General features: G+C 37.9%; 2 protein-coding genes across 7 annotated transcripts in view; one reads left to right on the top strand and one right to left on the bottom strand.

Annotated features, from left to right (window-relative positions):
• Positions 1–842: 842 nt before the first annotated feature.
• SERPINA10 (serpin family A member 10) lies at positions 843–25,273 on the top strand. The gene is made up of 6 exons (XM_009467474.2): positions 843–1,120; positions 5,857–6,599; positions 8,076–8,349; positions 10,076–10,223; positions 13,041–13,238; positions 24,977–25,273. The coding sequence occupies exons 2-5, from the start codon at positions 5,891–5,893 to the stop codon at positions 13,230–13,232; spliced, it is 1,323 nt and encodes a 440-aa protein (XP_009465749.1). The 5' UTR covers positions 843–1,120; positions 5,857–5,890; the 3' UTR covers positions 13,233–13,238; positions 24,977–25,273.
• The window catches only part of PPP4R4 (protein phosphatase 4 regulatory subunit 4), a 73,712-nt gene continuing 63,721 nt past the window's right edge, over positions 15,283–25,273 (bottom strand). For 4 of the 6 annotated variants that reach the window (XM_087747608.1, XM_087747606.1, XM_087747607.1 and 1 more), the window contains 6 exons: positions 23,611–23,686; positions 23,196–23,276; positions 22,740–22,833; positions 22,211–22,281; positions 21,430–21,568; positions 15,283–16,388 (listed from right to left, as the gene is read on the bottom strand). In XM_087747608.1, coding sequence (XP_087603734.1) covers positions 16,364–16,388; positions 21,430–21,568; positions 22,211–22,281; positions 22,740–22,833; positions 23,196–23,276; positions 23,611–23,686 — 486 coding nt within the window. In that variant the 3' untranslated portion in view covers positions 15,283–16,363. Of the gene's footprint in view, positions 16,389–16,496; positions 16,716–21,157; positions 21,201–21,429; positions 21,569–22,210; positions 22,282–22,739; positions 22,834–23,195; positions 23,277–23,610; positions 23,687–25,273 lie in introns of those variants that run through there. The other 2 variants (XM_087747611.1, XM_087747610.1) reach the window with 2 other exon arrangements.

Genomic DNA, 25,273 nt, shown 5'->3' with positions numbered 1-25,273 from the left:
CATGGAGTCCTGGATGCCCAAGTCCTTTATGGGCTTTCTAAAATTTCTTCCTTTTCTCTGGCAATGTTTCCACTTAGACTGCATATAATCTGGTTTTTTTCAGGTCAGTGGAAAAATAGAGACTAGTCCCCTTATCTCAAGTTTTAAGGCCAAATTCTTTGTCTTTTACAATCCAAATCAGAATGAAATGGTCCGTTTCATTTGGGAGTATTTTAAAAAGTAGTTTAGGAGCATGAGGGGAAGATAGGGAGTTCCATGTTTATATTTTATTTGGAATCAGGCCAACGATCAAAATAGTGAAGAATTTAGATCATGCCCACGCTACAGAAATTGCTGAATAAACTATCTGTCTTAAACAATGTGCCTCACCCAACTGATAATGCTCAAGACCCAAAACCAGCCTGTCAAATCTGTCCAAGCAAGACCAACTAAAAATTAAAAAAGTTTATTCTTACTTCCCATAGCTCTGTACAACTTTTGCAGGAACATCAGTTTCCCCCATTTTGTCTTTTATAGGAGAAACATCACTCAGTGCTTATCAGTCAGTTAATTTTGGCATACTGATATGTTATTGAGTAGTCGGCATGCTGTTGAAACAGGGAGTGGAGCCCTGGTCTCTCCTCTAAAAGGGATGGCCGAATTGCAGGGCGAGGGAGCTGACAACACCCCTAAAAACGTTCTGTACCTGCTGCCGCCCTCTCTTTTGTTCCCCCCTGCCTTGGTGAAGAGTGACCTGTTCTTTTACAAAAGGGGATTGGATGCTGCTTCCACCACTGAGTAGCTCAGAGCCTGCCTGTGAAATAACTCTCATGAGCCATTGGATGTGTGGGGCCACATCCTGCCAGGGCGCTGAAGGGCTGGATGCAAAGAGTTTACTGTTCTCTTCTTTCTCATGAAAGATATAGTGTATTTACTGGAATATAACCCTCCCTCATTATGCCATTTATGGGAAGCACAATACTCGGTGTTTATAAAGCAGTTAATTTATAACAGACAAAACCAGATTATCACTCTTTGGAAGAGCAAATATTTGTTGAAAAACTTCTATATGGGACAGACATCTTCATCTGGTTTTTAAACGTAGTTGATTGAGAAAAGTAACAGAGGAGCTACCTAATAGGTAAGACAAGATTTATATGAAGATTTTAGATTGTAAAGGGAAGGATTATTATATTTTTTATATATATACATAATCATATATATTTATCAGCTGTTCTCTAAATGTGATGTTTCAAATGGTTCTAAACCTTAATTAGCATTCTAATATATTTGATTTTTCTCTTGCTCTAATGCCTTCAGAAGAAAAATGCATTTGAGCAAGAAACTCCTTTTCTGATATTTGAGACTACTAGAAACAAATATGTCTTAAAATGGAAAGAATGTTAACTTTGCTCTACCAGTTATGTTTCTTAATGAACTGTCTACTCTATGCATAAAGTGGGTTCTCTAAAATTAGCAATAAGCTTCACTCAGGTCTGAAAATACAAGCCTATAATGTGCAAAAATATCACTTTATTATTTTCAGAACTGTCTTTCCTAGTCCTAGAAGACATGCTCTATTTCTGTTGCTAAAGGCGCACAACAAAGCTGCTGTAATGTTAACTTTAAATTGTTGCAATCTCAAATTTGCAGTGAATGCTTAGTGCAATTGTGACGTTCTTACTCCCGTGATGTTCATAACGCCCAAATCAGTAGCATTTGTGTATGCCTGAGGATGCAGGACTCTTTTCTTGAGTGTTAAATGGTCTGGGATGTGCCTGTAAACAAGGGCTTCTGAGTTTGCCCCATCCTTTCAGTCTGAAACCCATTTGTGCTAGGAAGGCAGAGCCCTCTGGAAGGCAGCTCACCGCTTTCCCCATTCTGTCCCTTCACATGTCCCAGTGGGGATCTGGTGGCCTTCCCGAGCCAAGTACTGTCCCAGACCTCTGAGAGAGAGATGCAACAGTGACGTCTGCCACACACAACACTGTCAGATGTTGCACAGGAATTGCACTACCCCCAGAAAAGATGGGGAAGAGATGGTGCTCTGCAACGTCTAGTGAGCAGTGAGGCCTGATGCTCTTAGAGGGACTGCTGCTGTTGCAGAAAGCCCTTTCTCTGTGACTGAATATGGTCAAAAGCAAAATTTTCCAATCTCTGTCTCTATGCTAGAGCTGACTCGGCAGTGTCCAAGGATACCTCTTTGAAGTAGGGATGACTCCCAGGGGAAAGGACCTCCTTCTTTGCTGCCAGGGCAGGCATAGCATTGTGGCAGGAACAGTACCTCGGTGCCTGTGTTACTTCCCACAGAAGTGGGTCACTACCCAAGGAGTGGAAATGCCTGCAGTTACTGTAACAGCTCTGAACAGCATTGCTTGCCACCCATCAGGGGAGAGCAAGTATCCCAACCCTGCAGAAATTGCATGCACCACTTGGCCAGCAAGGCAGCAGCTGAAGTCAAGTCATCCCCTTTCCTATTCCAGTCCTGCAGAATCCAGACACTGGGAATCTCATTGAAAATAAAGCAAGAGTTAATGGGAAAGAAAAATAAAGAAAAAATATTCACAATCACAGTACGCTTGCATATTTTACTCTGTTCCCTGGCTGCAATGCACTCAAGAGAAGGCATAACATTGAGATTTCACTGCATCCCGATTAAGTCATTACAACCCATCTGTGTTGCACCAAGTACAGAACGTGACCTATTATCTCAAAAGAAAATAGCACAGCACCTGACTGCCAATAGCACCCTGTGACTTGGCACCCAAATGTCTCAGCACTCACATCGACATACCTTTTCAGGACTAACTCCCACAGCCTGAATCAGGCAACTGTGAAATTCAGCTGAACTCTGAATAAACAGCAATCAAATAAAACCAGCTTTCCCATATGCCAAATCACAAATTATACAATAACCATAATTTGCTGATATAGATCCTTAACTTAAAAGGAGTAGTTAATAGTTGCCATGTGTTTTCTAGATTGTTGAATCACTTACTACTTTAATGATGGGCCATATAATCCATCTTTTCATCTCATTTATCCATTTGCATGCCACTGCTATACAAAAGGATTCTGTGCAGGCATGCTGGTCTTGAACATCCTGTTTAATTTACAATGGGCAAATGTGTCTCCAAAGATCATGGCCATTCAAGATTTTTCCATAAGGTGCAATTCAACGCCACTGTATAGGGCAGAAATTCATATATTGCTTTGATGGAAAGATGAATGATAAGCATATTTGCATTTTATGCTTGAAAAGTGCGTTTGCATGTGCAAATTTACACAAGCAAAGCCTGATGCTAAAGTTTGCCTTAGGCCTTCTGTAAGATGTGTCTAGTTCTCTCCAAATGTTGTTGGACAGATGAGAGACCCTGTATTAACTTTGCTCAGAAATCACATCTTGTGTAGAATATTGTATTTTTAAGCACAGAACAACAGTTTCATCCTTGTGCTATTTGATATTGAAACATGGTATTTTCAGGGAGGAGACAGCACTGCCAAACCTGCTTCAGCATTTGCTGGACAGTGAAGTATAAAAGAACAGGGAATCCTATGGCACGTGATCAGGAGAATCATCTGAATGGAGTAATAAACAACCTATAGCAGAAGGATGAAAAGTAAAATGATGAAAGGCAAGCATTCCTCACAATGACATTGTATTTTCAGTCCTGGGCCCCATAATCTTTGCAGGGCGTGGTTAAATTTCACATCGACTCACTAGAAACAACAGTTCACACCAGGCTCTCGACAGAAGTACACTGGCAGCTGCAACACCTTGCTCTGTACAGATACTGAGGTTAGAACTTCAGCCTTGTTCTCTTGCTGAGCTAGAGGCTGGTCCTCTTGATGCAGCCATATATTAAGGTGCTATCCCTAGGGACTCAAACACAGTAGCCATAATGTCTCCTTGACCACTGCTGTGCACGTTGCATACAAAACCTGGTATGTCTTAACAATGTTTATCTAGGTTTTCACAGAACTTTGACTTTCTTTCTGAGGTTGCTTTTGGCAGTGGAGTGCCGATCAGGTTCACTGGCAAAAATTTCCTACGTCTAAATCATTCCTGATTCTCCAGGGTCGCATCAGTACGCTCTTCACATTTGTAGAAATGCTTTACCTATTCCTTCTCTACTAAGCTCCAGATGTTTTATCGATACTAAAAATGAACTAGACGATAGAAGGTTTTTTATACTTGTCATGAGAGCTGAAGCCCAGCGCTCCAACAACCTACAGACACAACGTATCAAGGGAAGAGCTGACCGGGCAAGAGGTATGATTGCAGATACCATTAAAATCTGCACAGTGCCTCATTTTTTTCCCAAATGAACTTTTCTGTAAGTAAGTGAACCAAAGAGCAAGATACAGGATAAAAGCACTTAACTATGGGTGTCTTTGAGCACAACCTTTCAATAATAGTATCCCTGAAAGAATAGCTGCTTGACAAAGAGCTAGTGGTGCCACATTAACATTACGATCTTTGTTTTCCTTCACGTATGCGAAAACAGCTCCCCTTGACTAGGTGTCATTACTTTGTAATTCCCTGTTATGCTATGGCTACCTATTTCAAGACTGTGTTTTTTACTGGTTTAGATGAATGAATGGCTAAACGTCCCACAGGCACAGATTCTGCCTTGCCTTAGACCAGCTTTGTGCAATCTATATATCAGTGGAGTTAATCCTGATTTATTCTGATGAGTTTGGCTTAAGGCAGTCTCCTAAAGACAGACTGGTTTTGTCCGATTTTAATTTTCTACATAACCAGATAAATACATCTTTCTAAAAGAATTTTCTGGGAAAACAAGGCATAAATCACATGGCAAAACTCTGTTTTTCAAAGTCTGTAAAAATAATCTGCATTGCAGAACTCCAGCATTCTCTGAGTTACATCTGACATATTTAATAAATATTTACATAAATAAATATTTTTCTGCATGGTTCTTGGAAGTTACCATTTCTGGAACAAAACCTAGTGGCTGTAGTTTGATTTTTGTGTATACAGGTATTTAAGTGTCTGTTTTAGAAAGACAATTTTTAATATAATGTTCCCTAACTCTCAAAACCAGATTGTTTGCTGTGTTGGCATTTATCGTACTAGAAAATCAGACACTTTTTGTGCTTCTCAAGTGTTTTTTTCCCTAAGGAGTTGAATCTTGTTGATACAGCTTGCCACTAATATAAAACACGTAAGGCAACAGATGTTAAGGGTCAGCATTTCTACAGACGGGATGGTAACTGTCGGGCCACTACCACTATCCAGGAAAAGATGGATCCAATAAGAACGGCAATCATGATTAAGACACATACCATGGAGAACACAATCCACCTGCCAGTGCCAATGAAGTGCAGAAAGGGAGTTACAGGTCTCTCAGCTTTCAGTAGGTCACCATCCACATTTTCTAGGATTAGTCTGTGTCAGAGCTCTCCGGGGAAAATGTCATTTCCATCACATGCTGCCTGGAATTCTTGTGCTTATAGATGGCATCAATTTCACAGGAGCGAAAGCTGCAACACAGGTCCAACAAGCCAAATTTTTTATCTTTGAGCTGCATATTGTACTTGAAATCAGGGTTTGATTTTGTAAAGGATTACAAGTTAGCAAGGGAAGATCAGTGAAATACTTCCGACATGAACCACCAATACCAGAAGATCATGATATTTCTTCTGGATTTACTTAATGATGTTGGAAACCTCTCTTTCACTGATCTAAACTTGACCTTTCAGATAGGAACCAGAACTTAGGTTTAGATTATATACACGGAAGATGCAGAAAGACCACCTCGCTACATCTATGAACTTTTTGCATTGTGAATAGAAGAACAAACTAAAACATCATTGTGTTGCCTTTTTTTTTTCTTTCTCCATTTTCTTTACTAGAAAAAAAAAAAAGAGCTCGTTACTGGATGTCAGCATGAAAACAGGAATTTACCTACTTCTCTTGAGTGAAATATGTGTTGAAATCAGCAAGGCTGGTATCAAACCTAAAACTCCAAAGAAGGAAAAAGAGAATAATTTCTTGGAAAGAAATAAAAATGTCAATATTTCTGAAGAGTGGCATCATCCTAAAAATATCTCTAAGCCTTTTGAAGAGCAAGGTCTCGAAGAGTTCACTCTATACAACTTCACTGAAAAGACTGCAAATTTTGGATTTAACCTCTACAGAAAAATTGCAATGACACATGACAACAATGTAATCATCTCTCCTCTTTCTGTGTCAGCTCTCATGACTGCATATATGCTGGCAGCCAAAGGGGAAACACACAGACAAATAGTAAAATGCCTAAACTTCCATGCTTTGAAGGACAGAGTGGATCGCCATCATTTACCAGCTTTGTTTAAACAACTGAAAGATAACATCACAATGAATGAAGAACTTCTCCTTGTGCAAGGTACTCTTTCTTTTATCCAAAAGGACTTCAGACTCAAGGAGTCTTTCCTCAACTTATCTAAGCAGTACTTTGATATGGAATTCCTGCGAGTGGACTTTCAAAACTTTACACAGGCAAAATTTGTCATAAACCAAAATATTAACAAAAGTACCAAAGGAAAAATCCCAGAGCTTTTTGAAGAGCTTGACCGCCATAATAAACTGGTACTTGTGGACTACATTGTTTTTAAAGGTAACTGTTGTTTTTATTTTGCAAAATGATAATTTATTAGAAGAATCAGACTCTAACTTCAGCTACATTAGGGGAAGTTTAAATGAATTCAGATGTCCTCTTTTCTCTACGTCTCTACCTAGATTTACTTTCTTCTATTAGGTTTATTTAATAGGAAATTATTTTTCATGATAGGGAACCACAACTTTTCTATGCTTTCTTCCATACAATAGAGTCTCAAAAAGAACAAAAAGCCCTGCATCGAACTATCCCACTCCATCTCCACACGATCCCTCTTTATGACTAAAAAGGATGTTTAATTTTCACTCACCAATTAAAATGAAAAAGCCTTAATCATGATAGTCTTTTGAATGCTGGATATTGGGCATAAAAGCATTGTCTGATTTTACATAGTACACAAAATCATGAAGACAAAAATAATTCCCTATTTCAGTCGAAAGAATCTTTTTCCCCAGAGGAACAAAGTACCCCATTATATTACCTTACAAGGTGAGGGAAAGAAACAGAGACTTCTGTGGAGAGGTCCTCTACTGCCAAATATCTTATGCTCCTTTTCCTGCTTTTGCGGCCTTTCTGACTGTTGGCTTAGAAGATAGATAAGGGACCCCAAAAGGAGGTCCTGGCAATGACAGGGAGCCCTAGCCCACCCTTCACTCTGAAACAGCTGTACAGAAGCCAGAGACATGCAGTTAGGTAACAAGCAAAGACAAAGAGCTAGGGCGACAAAGGGAGTGAGAGGAATGCTGTGCAGAGAACCCACCGTCACAGCCACTGCTCCAGTCCAAAGCACTCAGCAGATACCACCCACAGAAACACTACTAAAATAAATGCACACAGGAGAAGAAAGAAAATTACCCCTCAGCCATACAGCCTCCCTACAGACTGAGTTTATTTTTTCATATTTACAAAAGTGCAGTTTGTCCAGTGCCAAGGTTACTATCCCTGGCAGAAAATCAGAGAAAAGAGATAAATGGCTGTTGCTACGTTTAAAGCAATGGTAGAGATCAGAAGCATTAGTATAGAAGAGGTCACATTCCGGTGCACCTTACAACTAAGTGCACTGCTGAATCCCCATCCAAGACTGTATAATTAAGTTAAAAACAGGATGTTGAACAGCTGGTAGAGAATATCAGAGAAGGTGACAAGTTAATAAAAGACAGATGCTGATATGGCATTCAATAAACAAAAAATATATCAGTTCTGTATTTGACTGGCAACTAATCAACCTTAGAAAAAGATTTCCCTTCTTTCCCTGCAAATGAAGGAGTTTATTTTGTGGATTACTTCCTTCTCCTGCTGTAAAAAATTTAAAGCATATACACTAAATATACTGCAATTGTCATCCACTTAGCACAGACAAAATTGGCATCCACTTCAACTAGATACAGAAAATATCCTATATTTTTATTTTAAGGGTTTCTGAACATTTTTCTGAACAAGTCTGAATGCACATAATTATTTTCTTTCTGCCCTCAGGGAAGTGGGTCTACCCATTTAATTCCAAATTCACAGAAATGGAGACTTTCCACATAAACAAATACAGAAGCGTACAGGTACCCATGATGTTCAAGTCAGATAAAGTTAATTCAACTTTTGATGAGAACTTAAGATGCACTGTGATAAAGCTACCCTACAAGGGGAAAGCCCACATGCTGATTGCCATCCCAGAGAAGGAGGGAGATTACATTTCACTTGAAGACCATCTGACTACAGAGCTTGTGGAATCCTGGCTTGGAAACATGAAAACCAGGTATTGCTTTGACACCTGTTGGTCTTAATGTCTGTCTATTGCAGAAAAGCAACAAAGCACAAGAAAGATCAGCTGGTTTTCCTAACCCTTTTCACATGCTGGTGTCTCTGTGGCATTAGGTATCTACAGAGTAGAGGACCTTTAACGGCCTACTCACAGCCCAAGTGCATGTGAAAGTTTCTGCTCTGAGGTGGCAAGGCTCACTTAGAAATGTCTGTCTCTCTGAGGGCATAGCCGACCAAGTGGTGAATGCAGTTAAATCCAGTTGGCAGCCAGTCACAAGTGGTGTTCCCCAGGGCTCCACTATTGGGGCCAGCTCTGTTTAATACCTTTACCAATGATCTGGACGAGGGGATCCAGTACACCCTCAGTAAGTTTGCAGATGACACCAGGTTGGGTGGAAGTGTCAATCTGCTGGAGGGTAGGAAGGCCCTACAGAGGGATCTGGACAGGCTGGATCGATGGGCCAAGGCCAGTTGTACAACGTTCAACAAGGCTCAGTGCCAGGTCCTGCACTTGGGTCACAACAACCCCATGCAATGCTACAGGCTTGGGGAGGAGTGGCAGGAGAGCTGCCTGGCAGAAAAGGACCTGGGGGTGCTGGTCGAAAGCCAGCTGAATGTGAGGCAGCAATGTGCCCAGGTGGCCAAGAAGGCCAATAGCATCCTGGCTTGTATCAGGAATAGTGTGGCCAGCAGGACTAGGGAAGTGATTGTCCCCCTGTGCTTGGCACTGGTGAGGCCACACCTCGAGTACTGTGTTCAGTTTTGGGCCCCTCACTACAAGAAGGACATGGAGGTGCTGGAATGTGTCCAGAGAAGGGCAGTGAAGCTGGTGAAGGGTCTAGAGCACAAGTCTGATGAGGAGCGGCAGAGGGAGCTGGGGTTGTTTAGCCCACATAAAAGGAGGCTGAGGGGAGACCTTGTCACTCCCTACAACTACCTGAAAGGAGGTTGTAGCGAGGTGGGGGTCGGTCTCTTCCCCCAAGTAACAAGCGATAGGACAAGAGCAAACGGCCTCAAGTTGCACCAGCGCAGGTTTAGGTTGGATATTAGGAAAAACTTCTTCACCAAAAGGGTAGTCAGGCATTGGACCAGGCTGCCCAGGGAAGTGGTTGAGTCTCCATCCCTGGAGGTATTTAAAAGACGTGTAGATGTGGCGCTCAGGGACGTGGTTTAGTGGTGGACTTGGCAGTGCTAGGTTAATCGTTGGACTTGATGATCTTAAAGGTCTTTTCCAACCTAAATGATTGTATGATGCTATCATTCCAAGTCTTTCCAAATTCTTCCTTAGGACTTCCCTTGTCTCTCCTTAAATTTAGCACTGCCAGGCAAAGTGCACAATAAATCTAGATATGCAGTATATTTATGAAACCCTTCCGACCAGTGGAAACCCAGAGTAATGGATAAATTTGAATATGAAAATGTGAACTCAAATTATTCCTGTGAAATGTGATTCCTGAAGTCACAATTCTTTTCACTGGTATCAGGGCACTGTAAGTGCTGGTGGAATTATTTTATACAGAGAAGGAAATGATTTCTAGCACCTTTGGCAGCCAACAGGTCAGAGATGATGTTCTGCCAAGCTAAATTCCAGCAAAGACTTTTTAGTTTTTGCCCCTTTTTTTCCTGCATAAAGCTTAATTCCTGAGTAGCGTGCATTTCAGCAGTCAAGTGACCTACTATATAGTCCAAGTTTGCATTGAACTTTTTTTTTTTCCAAACAGAAAAGTGGATATTTCATTTCCAAAGTTCAAACTAGAGCAAAAATACAAAATGAAGAAATTGCTCCATGCTCTTGGAATTAAAAATCTCTTTACACGTACGGCAGATCTTAGTCATCTCACAGATCAAGGATATGTAGGAGTTTCACAGGTAAGTCTTCTAAAATTATTTGCTATTTGGATTATAATAGTATATAAATGGCCCAGCCAAGAGACTACGTCATATACACTTACAAGGGCACTAATAGGAAAGAACCTCATCTTCCAAGTATATGCAATCTGCACACCTTAATCAGTATGGATCCCACTTCAAGTATGAGGTGTGTAGAAGTAAGGGGTGGTTACATTTCACATGTGCTCAACACCTTCCAAAGCTAACCCATCACAGGAGGAAAGCTCTGCCTCAAGAAGAATATAGCTGGCAGGGAAGGAGTACAATTAAACAAAAATGGTGAACAAGAAAGATATTGTAAATGACAGTCAAATGGCAAAAGCCAGAGGAAGGAAGGAAATCCAAAGGGGGAATCCTTCACACACACTCCAGGAACAGGTATTCTTCTTAACAAATAAAGAACTTTAGAAAGTTCAAATAATAAAATCTAAAAAAGGTAACAGTGAGAAAGGAAAGGCAGTCCTGCCTTTTCTTCTGCATACCTTGGCAGAGAAAAACCAGAATCTCACAGCAAAGCATAAGCACAACACAGTTGTATTCCAACCCATTCCAGTGTTCCATTTCATACACCGAAACTTTTAAGGATCAATACTTAAAACAGGCAAATGCAAGGGTGGTGAATGGCTAAGAAGAGAGGAACACAGCCCACATGAAAAAGAGGAGGAGAAGATAACTCAGTACCACTGTTTAAGGGAGAGCAAAGATGAATTTCAGAAGACCGACAGAAAACAGAGGCAGAAAAGAATGGAAGAGAAAGGACTTGACAATCACACCAATGTCAAGAAGGAACAGGTCTATGTGACCAGAGATGTCCCATTAAGAAGAAGTGGCTAGTCTATACAAAAGACAATTTGCTGATGATAGAAAATTAAGAGGCATGGTCAAAGAAAGAAGATAAAAGAGATACCACATAGAGAAACTGGTGACCTCAAGAACCGCAGTGTCCAGAACAAGATGAAATGCAATTAATGCTAAGTGCAATGTCACACATTAGAGTAAAAGTAACAAAATTTCTGCAACAAGCTGGATTTATAAACAGTTGAGGAAAAAAGAGGCAAATGAGATTAATTTGACACAGGATTTAAAAACATAGCTTTATAAACCTATGTAAGGAATTTATATAATGCAACTGCTTGTGGTTGTATAGCGTTGATAACCTGGGACCATAACTCTGGGAAAGACTTCACAGAATCACAGAATGGTTGAGGTTGGACCTTTGGAGGTCAGATGGTCCAACCCCCCTGCTCAAGCAGGGCCACTAAGAGCCGGTTGCTGAGGACCATGTCCAGATGGCTTTTAAATATCTCCAAAGAGGGAGACTCCACAACCTCTCTGGGCAACCTGTGCCAGTGCTCCGTCAGCCTCACAGTGAAAATGTGTTCCCTGGTGTTCAGAGGGAACCTCCTGTGTTTTGGTTTGTGCCCACTGCCTCTTGTCCTGCCACTGGGCACCACTGAAAAAAGCCTGGCTCCATCCTCTTTGCACCCTCTCTCCAAGTATTTGTACCCTATCAGCAAGAATCCTTCTAAGCTACTGGTGCTGCTGTTACAAGTCTCCCTACACCTACTCCTTACAGAGGCCTTTGTGATTTGCCAAAACTGTTACTAGGTGGTATGATAAACGCTTCTATACAAGCTTCAAAAACTCTAGACCCTGAACTACAGATTTTCAAAACTGTGCTGACTTAACAAAATAACGTTTCTGGGAAAATGTAACATCCTAAGAATAAATATTTAACAGATAAAATTGCACTGATTTTCAGTTTGGTATAAACTATTTCACTTTTGGGAAATACAATGGCAAACGGCAGCACTTTTCTCCCTTCCTTTTGATCATATAACTATTCCATGCTGATTCTCAGCAGTTAATTCTGTTGTCTTATGAAAAAAAAAAAAATCACACTCGAATCGTAGCTGCTAACTGATATTAGAAGCAATATGTGCATCAGCTACAAAGTGCCAGAGGAGCATCCTGTCGCTGTGAATCATGATAGCCAGCTTCATTATTTAAGAATGTTTAGCTGAGAGCTCAACACTGAAGTCCTTCAACTGTCTTCACATAAGTCATTCCTAGAATTAGGAGTCTGGGAGTTGGGAATGCACTAGCTGACTAGGCAGTTCATCAATACAGACCCAAATACAGGGGAAGTACTCAGAGGTACACGCAGGCTGAAAGAACAAAAAGGGAAAAGAATCAGATCCTGCCAGGCTGCAATTTCAGTGGGAAGGGGAAGTCCTCAGACCAATCCAGGATTGTACCTCATTGCTGTACATATTTACTCCGTGCTACCAAATGTACAAATTAGAAATATACAGGAAAAAAGCCAAGGTTGGTGCATTTGCCTAAGCTCTCACAAAATCAGCTGTGAATGACATATCCAGCCAGTCAGTGTTTGTGACTGATGAAAACACACCTCCCACTTCTGAGAAACTCTCCCTTGTACAGCCAGGTGTCAAAGAGGAGCACTGTACAAATGCAATGGCTGCTTCACGCTACCACCTGCAACAACAAAATCTCTAAGTGAGGCCTATACTCAGAAACATGTAGAAGCACAATGACACCTGAACTAGTACCCACACTGTAAGTACTGTGGTCACGGTGGCTGTACCACCTCCTTTGCTGCTGAAGTAGACAGCATATGGGTCTACCAGTCTGACAGACAGAGCTAGATTGCACAGACAGACTCATTTTAATCCTTAATAGAAGCCTACTTCAATGAAATGCCCTGCACTTTGCAAAACATTCTTCATGTTAATATTTATTTCTGTCATGTTTTATTTCTACTTTGCATTTCAGGTTGTCCAAAAGGCAGTAATCGAAGTGGATGAAGAAGGAACTGAGGCCACAGCAGCTAGTGGGTCAGAAATAACTGCATTCACAGTGCCTCCTGTCATCAAGGTGGACCGCCCATTCCTTTTCATGATTTTTGAAGAAACTTTTAAAACATTACTGTTCATTGGCAGGGTGGTTGATCCAACACAGATGTGAATAAAGGTAACAGTTTCTATTTTGGGGTATGTAAGAGGCTTTTTTTCTATTTGATTAATTTACATTAGAATAAAAAGACAGTGAAATATGAAAATGTGAAAACCTGTTTTGTCTCTCCAACTAGCAGTAGGTCATCCTCTTAGTATTTTATTAATGCCCAAGTGACAAGGTAAATTCACTAAGGCACTAAGTGACAAAAATATGTTCTGTAAAAGCTACTATGCAAATTAAAAAATCCCCACAGAACTGAACTTTTAAAATTCAACGTTTTAGTGATAAGTCTGAATGAAAACCAAAGATTCATATGCCAAAATATTCAGGAAGCTCATTCCCAAACACTGGAGCTTGATATTCCTCAATGTTATCTTCGGTTGCAATGAGACTTAAGAGCCTACTGACCTCAATGTTAGCAGAATTTTGCCAAAATGTTTCAGAAAAATATTTCCATGATATAAATACAATTCACCTTATTCAAGTAGTGCAGTGATTCCAATAGAACAGCAAAATCTTTAACATTTAGTGAATTTTAATTAGTGGCAGAGTCCTATATATAAAGTTTTAAACAACACAAAAAGCTACTTCTAGCTCTATATAACAGATCTAAGCATTATTCTACTTGTTCATACAGCCTTCACAAAATAGCTGCCCAAAAGGGGGCAGAAGAGTTTTCAAAATCATTTGGCACAGAAGCTTCAAAGGTGTCTATCAGTAAATGCACAGACAGATGCATCCGCAAGAGAAGATACAACACATACATTACAGGGTAAAGCTGGCAAACATCACCTCACTTACCATTAGATGCCTACCCACAGCAACCCAGACACTGGTGTAAGCCACTCACAAAAGGATTTAGCAGGCAGACTGAGGTATCTGACTAGACTAGGAAGGTGCATCTAACCTAACTCCACACTGCAATATGAACGTACCCAGAAAGAAAATCACTCCTTCCTGCCTCCGAATGATTAACAGGAGGACTGTTGCTACAGAGAACCACTCAATTATCACTGTACACTTGACCTCCAGCTGTTATTCTGAGTTGCAGGTAAAAACAATGCTACGAAAGGTTCAAAAGTATTGGCACTGTCCAACAGAAGTAACCCAGAAGTAAGCAGCCCCGAAAAAGATTGCTGGGAAGGAGGTCTGTAGTGTGAAGGACTGATGAAAGTATACACGAGACAGCAAGAGTATTGTACAAGAAAGATGTGCAGACCAAAAAATGTCTAAATAGAGCATTTAAAGATTACACAGCAAGAATTTAATACATTGTAGGCTTATTGAGTGGAGCACGTGTTATCAGCATTAAATAAATCAATCAGTTAAAAATGACAGACAAATGACAGCCAATAACAAATGACAGACTGTATACAGAACTCATTACATGCTTATTAAGGGGAGAAACAGCTTGGATTCAAGTTTCTGAACTTACTGGCTGTTCTACATTGCTCTACTAAAGGCATCTGAGGGTCAAACACAGTTTTGAGTACTGTCCTGCAGCTGGGTACTGCTGACCTGAGTTTGGTCCCTGGCAGAAGTCAGGCTGAGGACAGATTGAGCAGTCTCCTGTGGCCCATGGGTGAGCAGCTGTAGCTGTACGCTGAGTTAGTTGTCCCTGGGGACCTGGGAGTATCTGCTTTCATTAATGAGACAAAAGCAGAACCTGGGAGGAGCCAGCATAAGTCAATCCATATATTTGCATCAATATTGCATGTTAAACATCATAATACTTGAAGAAGCTTTTAAAGAAATCTGTGATTTACAAGATCCTATGCCAGGCTGCAGAACAAACTGAAAACCTGAATGTTTCCACAGAATCCAAACAATGTCTGTGACTAAGGACAGAGAATACACCTAAATCCAACTGCACTGTGAGAAGCTTAAGAATTCAGACAGTAAAACACTGCTAAATCCAAAGACGCATTTTGTACTTCACACAAGACAGTGTACATCCAGTATTATTACTATTTAAAACAAATACCTTCTATAGGCAAATGCTTTTATTTATTTTAATTATAAAAGATGCCCTGAGAATTTTTTTTCAAGAACATGCATGTACAGCATTGTCCTAGGTTTTATTTTGAGTAAATCATCATTCATATTTTTACATTATAAAAAGTAACCACACACGCATATGCATTCACAGATCAGATCATCTTTATCATACACCAATAAATTTTAAAAACCACATATTTCTGATATCAATATATTTATGCTGCTTCCATTCTGAAATAGAGAAGCTGACAATAGCTTCATAGGCTCTCTCTCAAGTATTGGCATAAATAGAACTTTTTAAAATAGAATTGCATGTTTTTCCACAGACAATTTTGATAGAAACATTAGCATTAATACAAACAAATGCAGATGACATCACTGAAGCATGATAGCTTGCAATAGCAGCTGATTAAAAACTAGATTCATCATTATAAATTATTCAAGTGAAAATACATTCTGAAATACTAAAAATGAAAACAAGTATTTATACAACAAAACTTATTAAATAAAACTTTTTTTTATATCATCTGGAGACATCTGCTTTTAGACTGCTTTGAAACTTACACAGGATTTTTATGAACTTTACCTAGTACTTGCAAAAACATTACCTCCAAATTCACAGCACAATGCTACTGAAGTTTACGTTTTTTATAGACTGCTCAATGGTTCTGGACTTTGGTTTGAAATTAGGTTTGAAGGTTCTTTAAAATGTGTGATTACTTTTTCACATTCATAACAATTCCTTCTCTTTCTTGCATAAAACATGGGTGCTAAGAATTGCTAGAATTGTAAACAAGCCAATTAAGTAATAGATATGTGCATTCTAAATCCAAGAATTTGAACTACAAAGGCATAATTGAAGAAAACAAAATCCTCTCTTTAGCTGCAGCAGTTAAGAGCACATAGCTGAAGTTATATTTCATAACATTTCACTACAACGTTAGAATTCTGCAACCATTACATTACTTATCGGGACATATTTTACAGCTTGGGATTTTATTTAAAAGATAAAAAGTTTTAACATTGCAAGATGCATTTTATTCATTCCAGGCATTAAAGAGTCCCATCTGCTGCTCCCACTTCATCGCACCAGAACGTTGCTTCCACCAGTCTCTGGTTCCCTTCTTTTTCTGTCAGAAGATCTAAGAGTTTGATTTTCTGTTTTTTCTTCATACAAAAGAAGAAACACATATACTATGTTGTTGCTATATTATTAAATAACATAACACAATAAACTGCTATTGCATGCAACATTTTAATATAACTCTTAGCTGCTGTACTTGAAAAATCACTAGCTGCTCTACTGAACCCACTGAAAAAGCCAGATGGACACATTCTGAGGGCATTCTTCATAAGCAGGGTGTGTTTCTCCATTAAGTTTTCTACAGAAGGTCATGTAGACATCCCTCTAAGTGGGATGGTTAAGGTAGTACAAGCAGTCTACTCGTGGCTACAAATAATGCCAGAGGTCTCCAGCTTAACCCATGATAAAATCTGAGGAAAGTGGAGACCAGGAAGAGAGAGAAGCTTAGAGCTCTTTACAGTGTTATTTCTAGGTCTTCTGTTGATCATGTCACTTGAGCAATTTCTGCACTTGTCATAGCCTTGATTTTTTAATCTTTAAATATACTGTTCTTCAGGTTTGCAGAGTTGTGGCTATGTCAATTAACAACTGTTTGTAATGGTCAGAGACTTTTGGAAGAACAGGGCTTAACTTTCAGAACTCTGTGGAAGTATTTGCATCAATATTTTACAATATCATTTACAAACAAAGCAAGACATTGTTCTGTTTCACCCTTTTAAAACTGCTGATGGAATCTTTCATGATAATACACCAGTGTTAGGATACCTACTAGCTTCGTCTTAGAAATGGCACCTAAATCACATGCCAGTCCTGCTAGACCTCAGAACTCTTACCAGCTTAAACAGCAGAAGGAAAACATGATTAGAAGCTGTAAGTAACCACTCAAAGCGTAGTAGATCAGTGGCAGAACTACTTCATCTTGTGCTCAACTTCCTACGCAACTATAGGACTGGATGAAAGACACTAAGATACTTATGCATGTAATTGTTACAACATGGTCACACACCCATGTGGATGTCTTAAAGGTCAGTTGTGGACATCTTATAAAATACTGATATCAATTTATTAGTAAGAAATTGATTTCTATGCAACAATAAATCTACTCCCACTTTTTACAGGATGGAAAACCTGTACCCCTCTTCTTGAACTAGGTTTTAATTGAAAGTCAAATAAAATCAGGCACTATCTGTATGTCTATAGGAAAGAAGCAAAATTCTTAAATGCTGTTTATAAAGCTGGGTATTTTTATTGATGAATCTATAAAGTTCTGGAAAATAGTTTTAACCAATTGCGTGTTGAAATCAGTCATATTACAGTAATGTAAACTCAAGCAAAACAGCAATTCTCATCCTAAAAGAAAATATCTTAATCTCATAAAAATGAAAACATTTAAAAGAAGATAATAAAGCTGCATAGCCTAATAATACAAGATCGGACTACTTGATGGAACGCATTGTTTATGAATCATATCAATTTCTGCACTAGGATGATTCATGATCTAATGGCAACTCTTCAACAGAAAATTAGAAAAGCACGTTTGCTCTACAAAAGTAAGGTCTCTTGTGGGATGAAATACTCAACCAGTGCTCTTTGTGATTCTTTCCTATTCCATAAGGTGCTTAAAATCAGGTACTCATCTCTTGTGATTCACCACATCTTCAGCATAATTCTTGCATTTTCTATTGTCTGAGTATTACCTGAGGTCTAGCAAATGACACTAAAGCTAATGGTCATTTTCTTATCACCTCCTTGTGAGTGCCGGATCAGGATTTACTGAGCTTTTCTTTTTCTGGCATCTATGTTATTTTCAAAAAGCAGGAATATTTTAATTGGCATAAATATCTCTGAAATGGGGCAAACAAAATGTTTGAACTCATGAGTATGGTAAGTAAAGGCCTCGGTTCTGCACCAAAGTAACTTTGTGTTTTGACAAGTTCCTGGAACAACATGAATATATGAAATGAGAAATTCTTCAGCCCTGTTGGTATTTTAATCATTAAACAACATATTACTGTCCAATCTTCCATTCTTCACAAACACACATAATTACTTAGAAAAATAAACATCTTAGAAGTTACCTTACTCATGTTGCAGAGCAAATAAACTAAAAGCTAGGATTTGCCAGAATTAAGATGGTCAGTGCAAGGTTTAACCAGCACATATGTAAATTTACATTATGATGACACAGTCTAAATATATACTCAATTATTATTCTCTCACAAGTTCCCTGCCTTAGTGAGTGCATAGATGGTGACACTCATTCATGAGCATCTATTCAATTGCAACTCTCATTGTACAATTTTCAAATTCTTCTCTCAGTAAGTGTCATTTCTGTCAACTGCTTATATAGTTGGATATTAAATTTTTCCATCATTCAAGTCAGAAAATAATGTTTCTTTGGAACTGACTTTTTTTGTATTTTAGTATGTGTATATTTAGCACCAGGAGTGACTTTCTGAACAAAAGAAAGATAAAAGAGGTACACCTGAACATATCTATGGTCAACACGGTTACGTGAATGAACGCATTTACCACCAACCGTTCCTGTATCTGTATCTCTTAGTATCTCCTTATAGAGCTGCTCCATTTTTTTTATGAAAACAATTAAGTATTGGGCTAGATTACAATAGAGAAATTGAATCTACAGTGCAGCAGATATTATACCAACTTGAGAGATGTGTTTTCCCATAAGAACACAGAACATTAAAACTCTTATTCAGAGCTAAATGTAGGTCATCCTAAGCCTGCTCTTCTTTCTCCAAAAATGTTTTTCTTCCCCTAGTATATCCTCTTGGCTTCTGACACCAGGCAGTTCAGGGACTTTCTGAACTAGACAGGGCATCCAGATCGTTGTGTTTGATCAGATACCTACTTTCAAATAGTCTGCTGTTAAGGTATTCACTTGGGAATGGTACACTGAGACTTGAAGCTGAGTCTCTTAAATTCCACTTTCCTGACTGAGGACAAATGTACAAACTGCTGTGTGGGTCTTTTTCTGTCCCTTTGTATTCAAACAAAAGATATCAGTTTCATTTTAAGTGACAGATAGAAAAACCTTTGAAATTTGGAAAAGTTTTATGTGATGTAAAAAAATACGTCTAACTAATCTTTGCATCTAACTGCTTTGTGAATACTAATCCATTTGTTTTCCCCAAATCCTTGTGAGACGGATGAGTAATTGGAATTTCTACAATGGTTGCTAAAAAAAAAAAAACACCTTTGAACTAATTTCATGCTTTTAAAGAGATGGAACAGAGCTATATAGTGATTAGGGTGAAAGCACATGGGGTTTTGAGCACAGCTAATTTTTGAAAGTATGTAGCACTGTATGTCATTTTATGTACTAAGATACATGTCCCGTTTATTTTATAGATAGCTGAAAATTTCAGCATGGCTACTAATTTAACTGTTGAATTTGAAATCATGCACTTTGAAATAAGTGACCACCTAATGATCACCTATAAAAAGACTGAAGTCAGTACTGTGGGTAATATTTAAGAGAAGGCATTAGACTCTGACAAAGACAGGAATCGAGTGCAATTTGACTTGGCGCCTAAGTGTACTTCTCCTGTGAAACCACTGACTCAGCACAAACAGTCCACCTTCATTCACTAATCTTCCAACCTTTTCTACAAAGAAAACGCTGTTTTAAAAACAATAGGTCACTATGAGATCTTGACTTCATTCCGTAACAAATTTATCTTGTACGGTGAAGGTGGTAAAATTCCAGTAGAAAAAAACCTATGTGATGACACAGCAAGAGACTGTATCATAATATAATGTATACAAGTAGCTGAATGCAAGCTGTTTAGAGAACTTTTTTTTACATTTGTTAAACTTTTGAGTGTTTCATTTTACAATTTAGGTATTTTATGAATTTATATCTGTGAGTAAAGTTAGCGGGGGATGGGTTTGGTTTGTTTTTTAAAGAAACCTGAAAATACTGAAGTGGAAAAATATTTCATACAGATACTTAAGTCACCAGAAAGGACCACTCAGGAGATATCACTATCACGATTATTTCCTCTTTATACCTGGCAAACCCATGTAAGGTGTTTCCTCTTTCCTGTCTATCTGGTGTGGCCTCCATATCTCAGCTCCGTTATCTTTGACCAGCAAGTCATAGCTTCACATTCTGGACTCTCCTTTCATTCTTGGTCTCTCATACCTATTCAGACTTCCAAGGCCCAGCTTGCATTTCCCCATACTTTCCAGCTTCTAGTTCTAGTTTCTATCACACTTAAGTCTGCTTTCTCAAACCTCCTTTTCTTGCTATAGCTGGCTCCTCTCCTTTCTCCATTCTGCCTTGGCTAAGAAAGCAAACCTCTGATAGCAAAGAAAAATCTCAGTTTGAGCACCCAAAATTACAGCTAGTCCAATGATCGTAATTTAGAACTACAAGTTATAGTGTAAAAGGAATCTGCAGGGAATTAGCTGCTAGAGTCTACAGAGATTTGACTGAGTAAGTACACATCAGAGCAATTTTCTAAGACTGTTACACTTTTATCACAGGAGCAAACAAATTCATCTTTGATTTTGTTCTTGCAAAACATTGAACAGTTTAAGCTGATGTTTAAAGAAAATCAGCCTGAGGGAGATGCCTAGCATTGAATTTTTTTTTTATCTAAATGGTTAAGGTAAGGCAAAGAAGGCAGTCTCAATAACAAGCAGCCGTACCAGTTCATCATAACTCTCAAAATTCATCATGAAATTGTTACATAATAATACATAAACATATATAAGCACACAAAAAGAAGGAAAAGGAAAAATTAAATCATCTAATAATACATGAATTCTATTTCTCCAACTACAGGCAGCTAAATCACTGTAACTGTAGTTATATCAAATGCACTAACTTCATTTTGTCCCATTCCACCCTCCCCATAATGTACCAGCTGAATGCAAACATGTGCAGGAGAAACAGTGTGGAAGACTAATTAAAAGGGAATGCAATCTTAAAAACACTTGTAATTGCACACATCACATTTCTACCCTGCTATTTTAGTATTTAAAAATCTAGGCGCAGAAGTATCACAAATATAGGCTTAATTTTACATGGCTCTTTTGAGTTCCCTTTGAAAATGTTACCCATAAGCTTGATTTAACCTCTTGTCCATCACTTACATGCTCATCTTTCGGGACTGACTCTCCTTATTTCCATTGTTCTTTTGGTCAGGTGAGTTAAATAAGTTGCGAGAAGAAGAACTGGAAGGGAAGGCAGCATTCCCACTGTTACCAGTAGAATGAGTCCTGAATGAATCATCTGAAATAAACAGTTGTAGTTTAGACAAAGAATTTTGTCTGAAAAAAAAAAAAAATACACAAAGAGTGAACAGAATGAGCTGGTTTTCCTGTGGCAATAGTAGCATATTTGCTATGGCAATAATCCAAAAGTTTAACTTTCTGTAAGGGAATGGTTTCAACTTAACATTTCTTCAAGTATTTTTATGAAAAAACGCTAAATAAAAATAATTAGAAGACACACTTTGGAAGAGAAGATTAATACATTTAAAATATGAAAATAGTGGGACTTAATTGGCCAATCTTTAGCTGCTTAAAATTGAGCTATTTCATCTAAGCTAATTGTCTAGTGTCTTTTGGTAGTGACTGGAAAAAAACAACCTTTTTATGACATCCAAAATGCCAATCAAGCAATGCCAAACTCATTTTACTTTTACTACTTTTACTACTTTTACATGTAACTTTAAATGAACACGTAACAAAAAAAAAGAATCTGAAAAATAAACTAACTAGACTAGCACTTAAGTGCTCAAACATATTGGAGATCTATTATTCTACATTATTCAGGACTGTGATATCTTACAGTACGCCTGTTTAATGGGGCCCACATATTCAGCACCTACACAAAAAACTAATGTAAAATATAATATAATAACCTACTTACCACTAAAGGATAACATGCAACTCTTTCCCATTCCTGATACTGAAGATGTATATCCTGTAGCGGAGCTTTTACTTAAAAAACAAAGAAAACAAAACAAAACCAAATTGCTTATTACAGAAAAGTGTTCTTCTCAATTGCATCATCCTGCTGTTTAATAATATTTGAGGTTATTTTGAGTATATATGAAAAAATTAAATGAGAAAGTTATGCTGAAATTTCTTTAAAAAAGATTTTAGATTTAGCAGTTCATATTGAAAAATATTTTTAATATATGATAAAAAGGTGACACACATTAACTTAAAAGGAATTCCTAAGAATGGGTAGGCCTCAGCATGTGTTAAAATGGTATTTCTTCCCTCATTTCAGAACTGCATACTGTGATCAATTAAACAGAAAGCTGAAAATTTAGGTCACAATTCAGTGAGCAGATCACTACTTTCATAGATTGACGTGCATATAATTTCATAACATAGTTGTCTATTAGGCTAACAGTTGCTTATGAGGTAAGCAATGAACATAATAAAGATACTTAGGACACTTGTCTATGTTGCTGTATTTTGGATGTAGCGCTTGAGTACTGAAAGACTGGCTTCGAACCAACTTGGACTTCTTGTCTTCTTTGCCTAAAATTAGAAGTAGCAAAAAATTTTAACATGGACTTCATTGCATTTCCTCAGTAACTAAGAACACTTTTTAATATAATTTTATTATATTTAATTTAATATAATTCTCAACCTATGCTAGCTGAAGGAACAGATTTAAATACTTCAGTAACAATAAATAAACCTTATGTCACCTATTTATGTACTAAAGAATAAAATAAAACTAAAACCCATAGAAAGCACATTCAGTTCTAGGAGTAGAATCTTTTCCTACGTGCAGTAGGTGAAACTCTGGCCCACAAATGCCAACAGCAGCTTTGCTGGGTTTTAACCTGCTGATGTGAGATCAGAGCATTCTAGAAGAGCTTTTAAAGAGTTCTTACCTGCTGATGTACCAGAAGAGCTTCCAGGAACAGAGAGTGTGATACTTTTTGCCAACACTGATGATGTTTTACTGTCTCTACCTAAAAAAAAGTCTAGTATAAATACTTCTCTCTTCAAGCTTAACTTTAAATAAAGAAAGAGGACATAACATATCACAGTCCTGGGGTAAAAAGAAATAATATCTAATCCAGTGCTACTAACACTTCAGAAATACCACAGAAAAATACTTACATTGAATCCCAAAATGAAAAATACCAGAGAACTAAAACTGTCATGTATTTTATTAACAAATCCCAAAGTCTGCCTTCTAATATAATGAGGCTAGTTTTAATAAATATCTTTAGAAATATAAAAAAAATTTTGCAGAAGAGCAATGCATGCACAAACAATATGTACACAAATAAACAAACTTACGCTTCTTTTCAAACATTTTATCATTAATATTTGTAGATCTTCCTTCATTTTGCTGCTTCTCTTTTTCTAACTGTTCCTAAAAAAATGAATAATTTTCTTAGGTCATACTCAGAAATAAATAAATAAATTGTGTTTTAATTAGGGATTGCTTCCAAATCACCAAAATAACAGTTAATTTCTACTCTATCCTGCTATTAGTAAAACACCTAGCGAATATCCAGAGAACCAATTAAATAGTACAGAATGAAATCAGGGTACATATCCTATATAAAAATCACACCCAAAAATGTTGACTTTAATTATGAAGGATCCTCAGAGTTGAAGTTCGCATTTATAACTTCTTATTAAAATTATGCCTGGCCTTCTTTTGTTTAGTTAAAAAGATACAGAAATTGGCAGCTGACAATGTAAAATTTTTGTGCTACAGATACTCTGATAATAGAACTAGCAATATTTTTAATTCAAACATACAATTCAATGAAAAGGTTTTTCTCAAATGGTAAGGTGCGTCACAGATGCTCCAACTTTTTAAAGGTCTAAAATTAACATCTACAGTTGATAAGCCTTTATGCAAAACAAACCCAAGTATTACAATTCTTCAAGTTTAAGGAATTTATTTGCTTTTCTGTAATATTAGCTAGCCTTAGAATACCTTTTGAGAGCACATCGATAGAAAAAAAACAGTGTTAACACAGCTACATCAATAATTTCAAAAGCCAATACTTGCTTCATATTCTTGGTGAATAGATATCACTCCAACTTCAAAAAGCTATATAATGTTAGCTTATTTTCTGTACTACATTCATAATAAGAAGTGCCAAGTGAACCATAATTGTTCTACTCTATTTTTTCATTTCACTCTAATTAATACCCAAGTTAAAAAAAAAAAAAAAAAAAAAGAGGTAATTAATTCAGGTCAAGGTTGCTGGAATATAGTTTCTACTAAGTCAACTACTACAATTAAGGAAACTTATTAACATATTCAGTATTAAAATCTGTAGCAGTCAGATACATTTAATCTGGGTTCAATGGCTCTTCATCTATTTGGGACTGCAACATGTCACAGTGTACTGGGTACATCTCCAGTTCCTCAAAAGCATGCCTCTCAGACAATGCTAAAAGAGACCTTTGTGGTACAGAAGATATGCCCATATCAATGGGATATATCATAAAAATACAGGTGCTCTTCCAAAGTCTAGCTGTAGAAACAGGGTAAAAATTAATGTTATCATACAATACACGGTAACACAGGGCGCGCTGGAGGCTATTTTACCACAGTCCCAAATGCTTTCACTATAAAAACATTAATTGTATCTACCTAAAAACTGCTAAAGCTAAGTTCAACTCTTTAAATATGTGTATGCAGGTCCTGAGAACAAAGCTTGAACCTTTGGCCCGAGCTAATGGGAGGTGGCAGGAAGTACATGAGACAGGTATCATGAACTGAGAAAATCAACTGCCCAAGAGAAGGCCTGCAGTACCTATTGACATCAAAGTCGGCCACAAACATAGGCTCTGTAGCAATCCCAAAGAGGAAAAAGTGGCATTTTTTGGACAGTCTTGAACCTGTTCTGGTTCTCTACAGAGGAGTTCAATTCCTACAAGTCAGAGAAACCGTGCTAATGAAATTCAGCCTCTTCTAAATCCTATCAGCTTCTTAGCT

This window comes from Nipponia nippon, unplaced genomic scaffold (genome assembly GCF_047370975.1).
Source record: "Nipponia nippon isolate SJK-2023a ecotype South Korea unplaced genomic scaffold, ASM4737097v1 scaffold_11, whole genome shotgun sequence".
NCBI classification, from domain to species: Eukaryota; Metazoa; Chordata; class Aves; order Pelecaniformes; family Threskiornithidae; genus Nipponia; species Nipponia nippon.
This window is presented reverse-complemented; position numbering and strand designations above follow the sequence as displayed.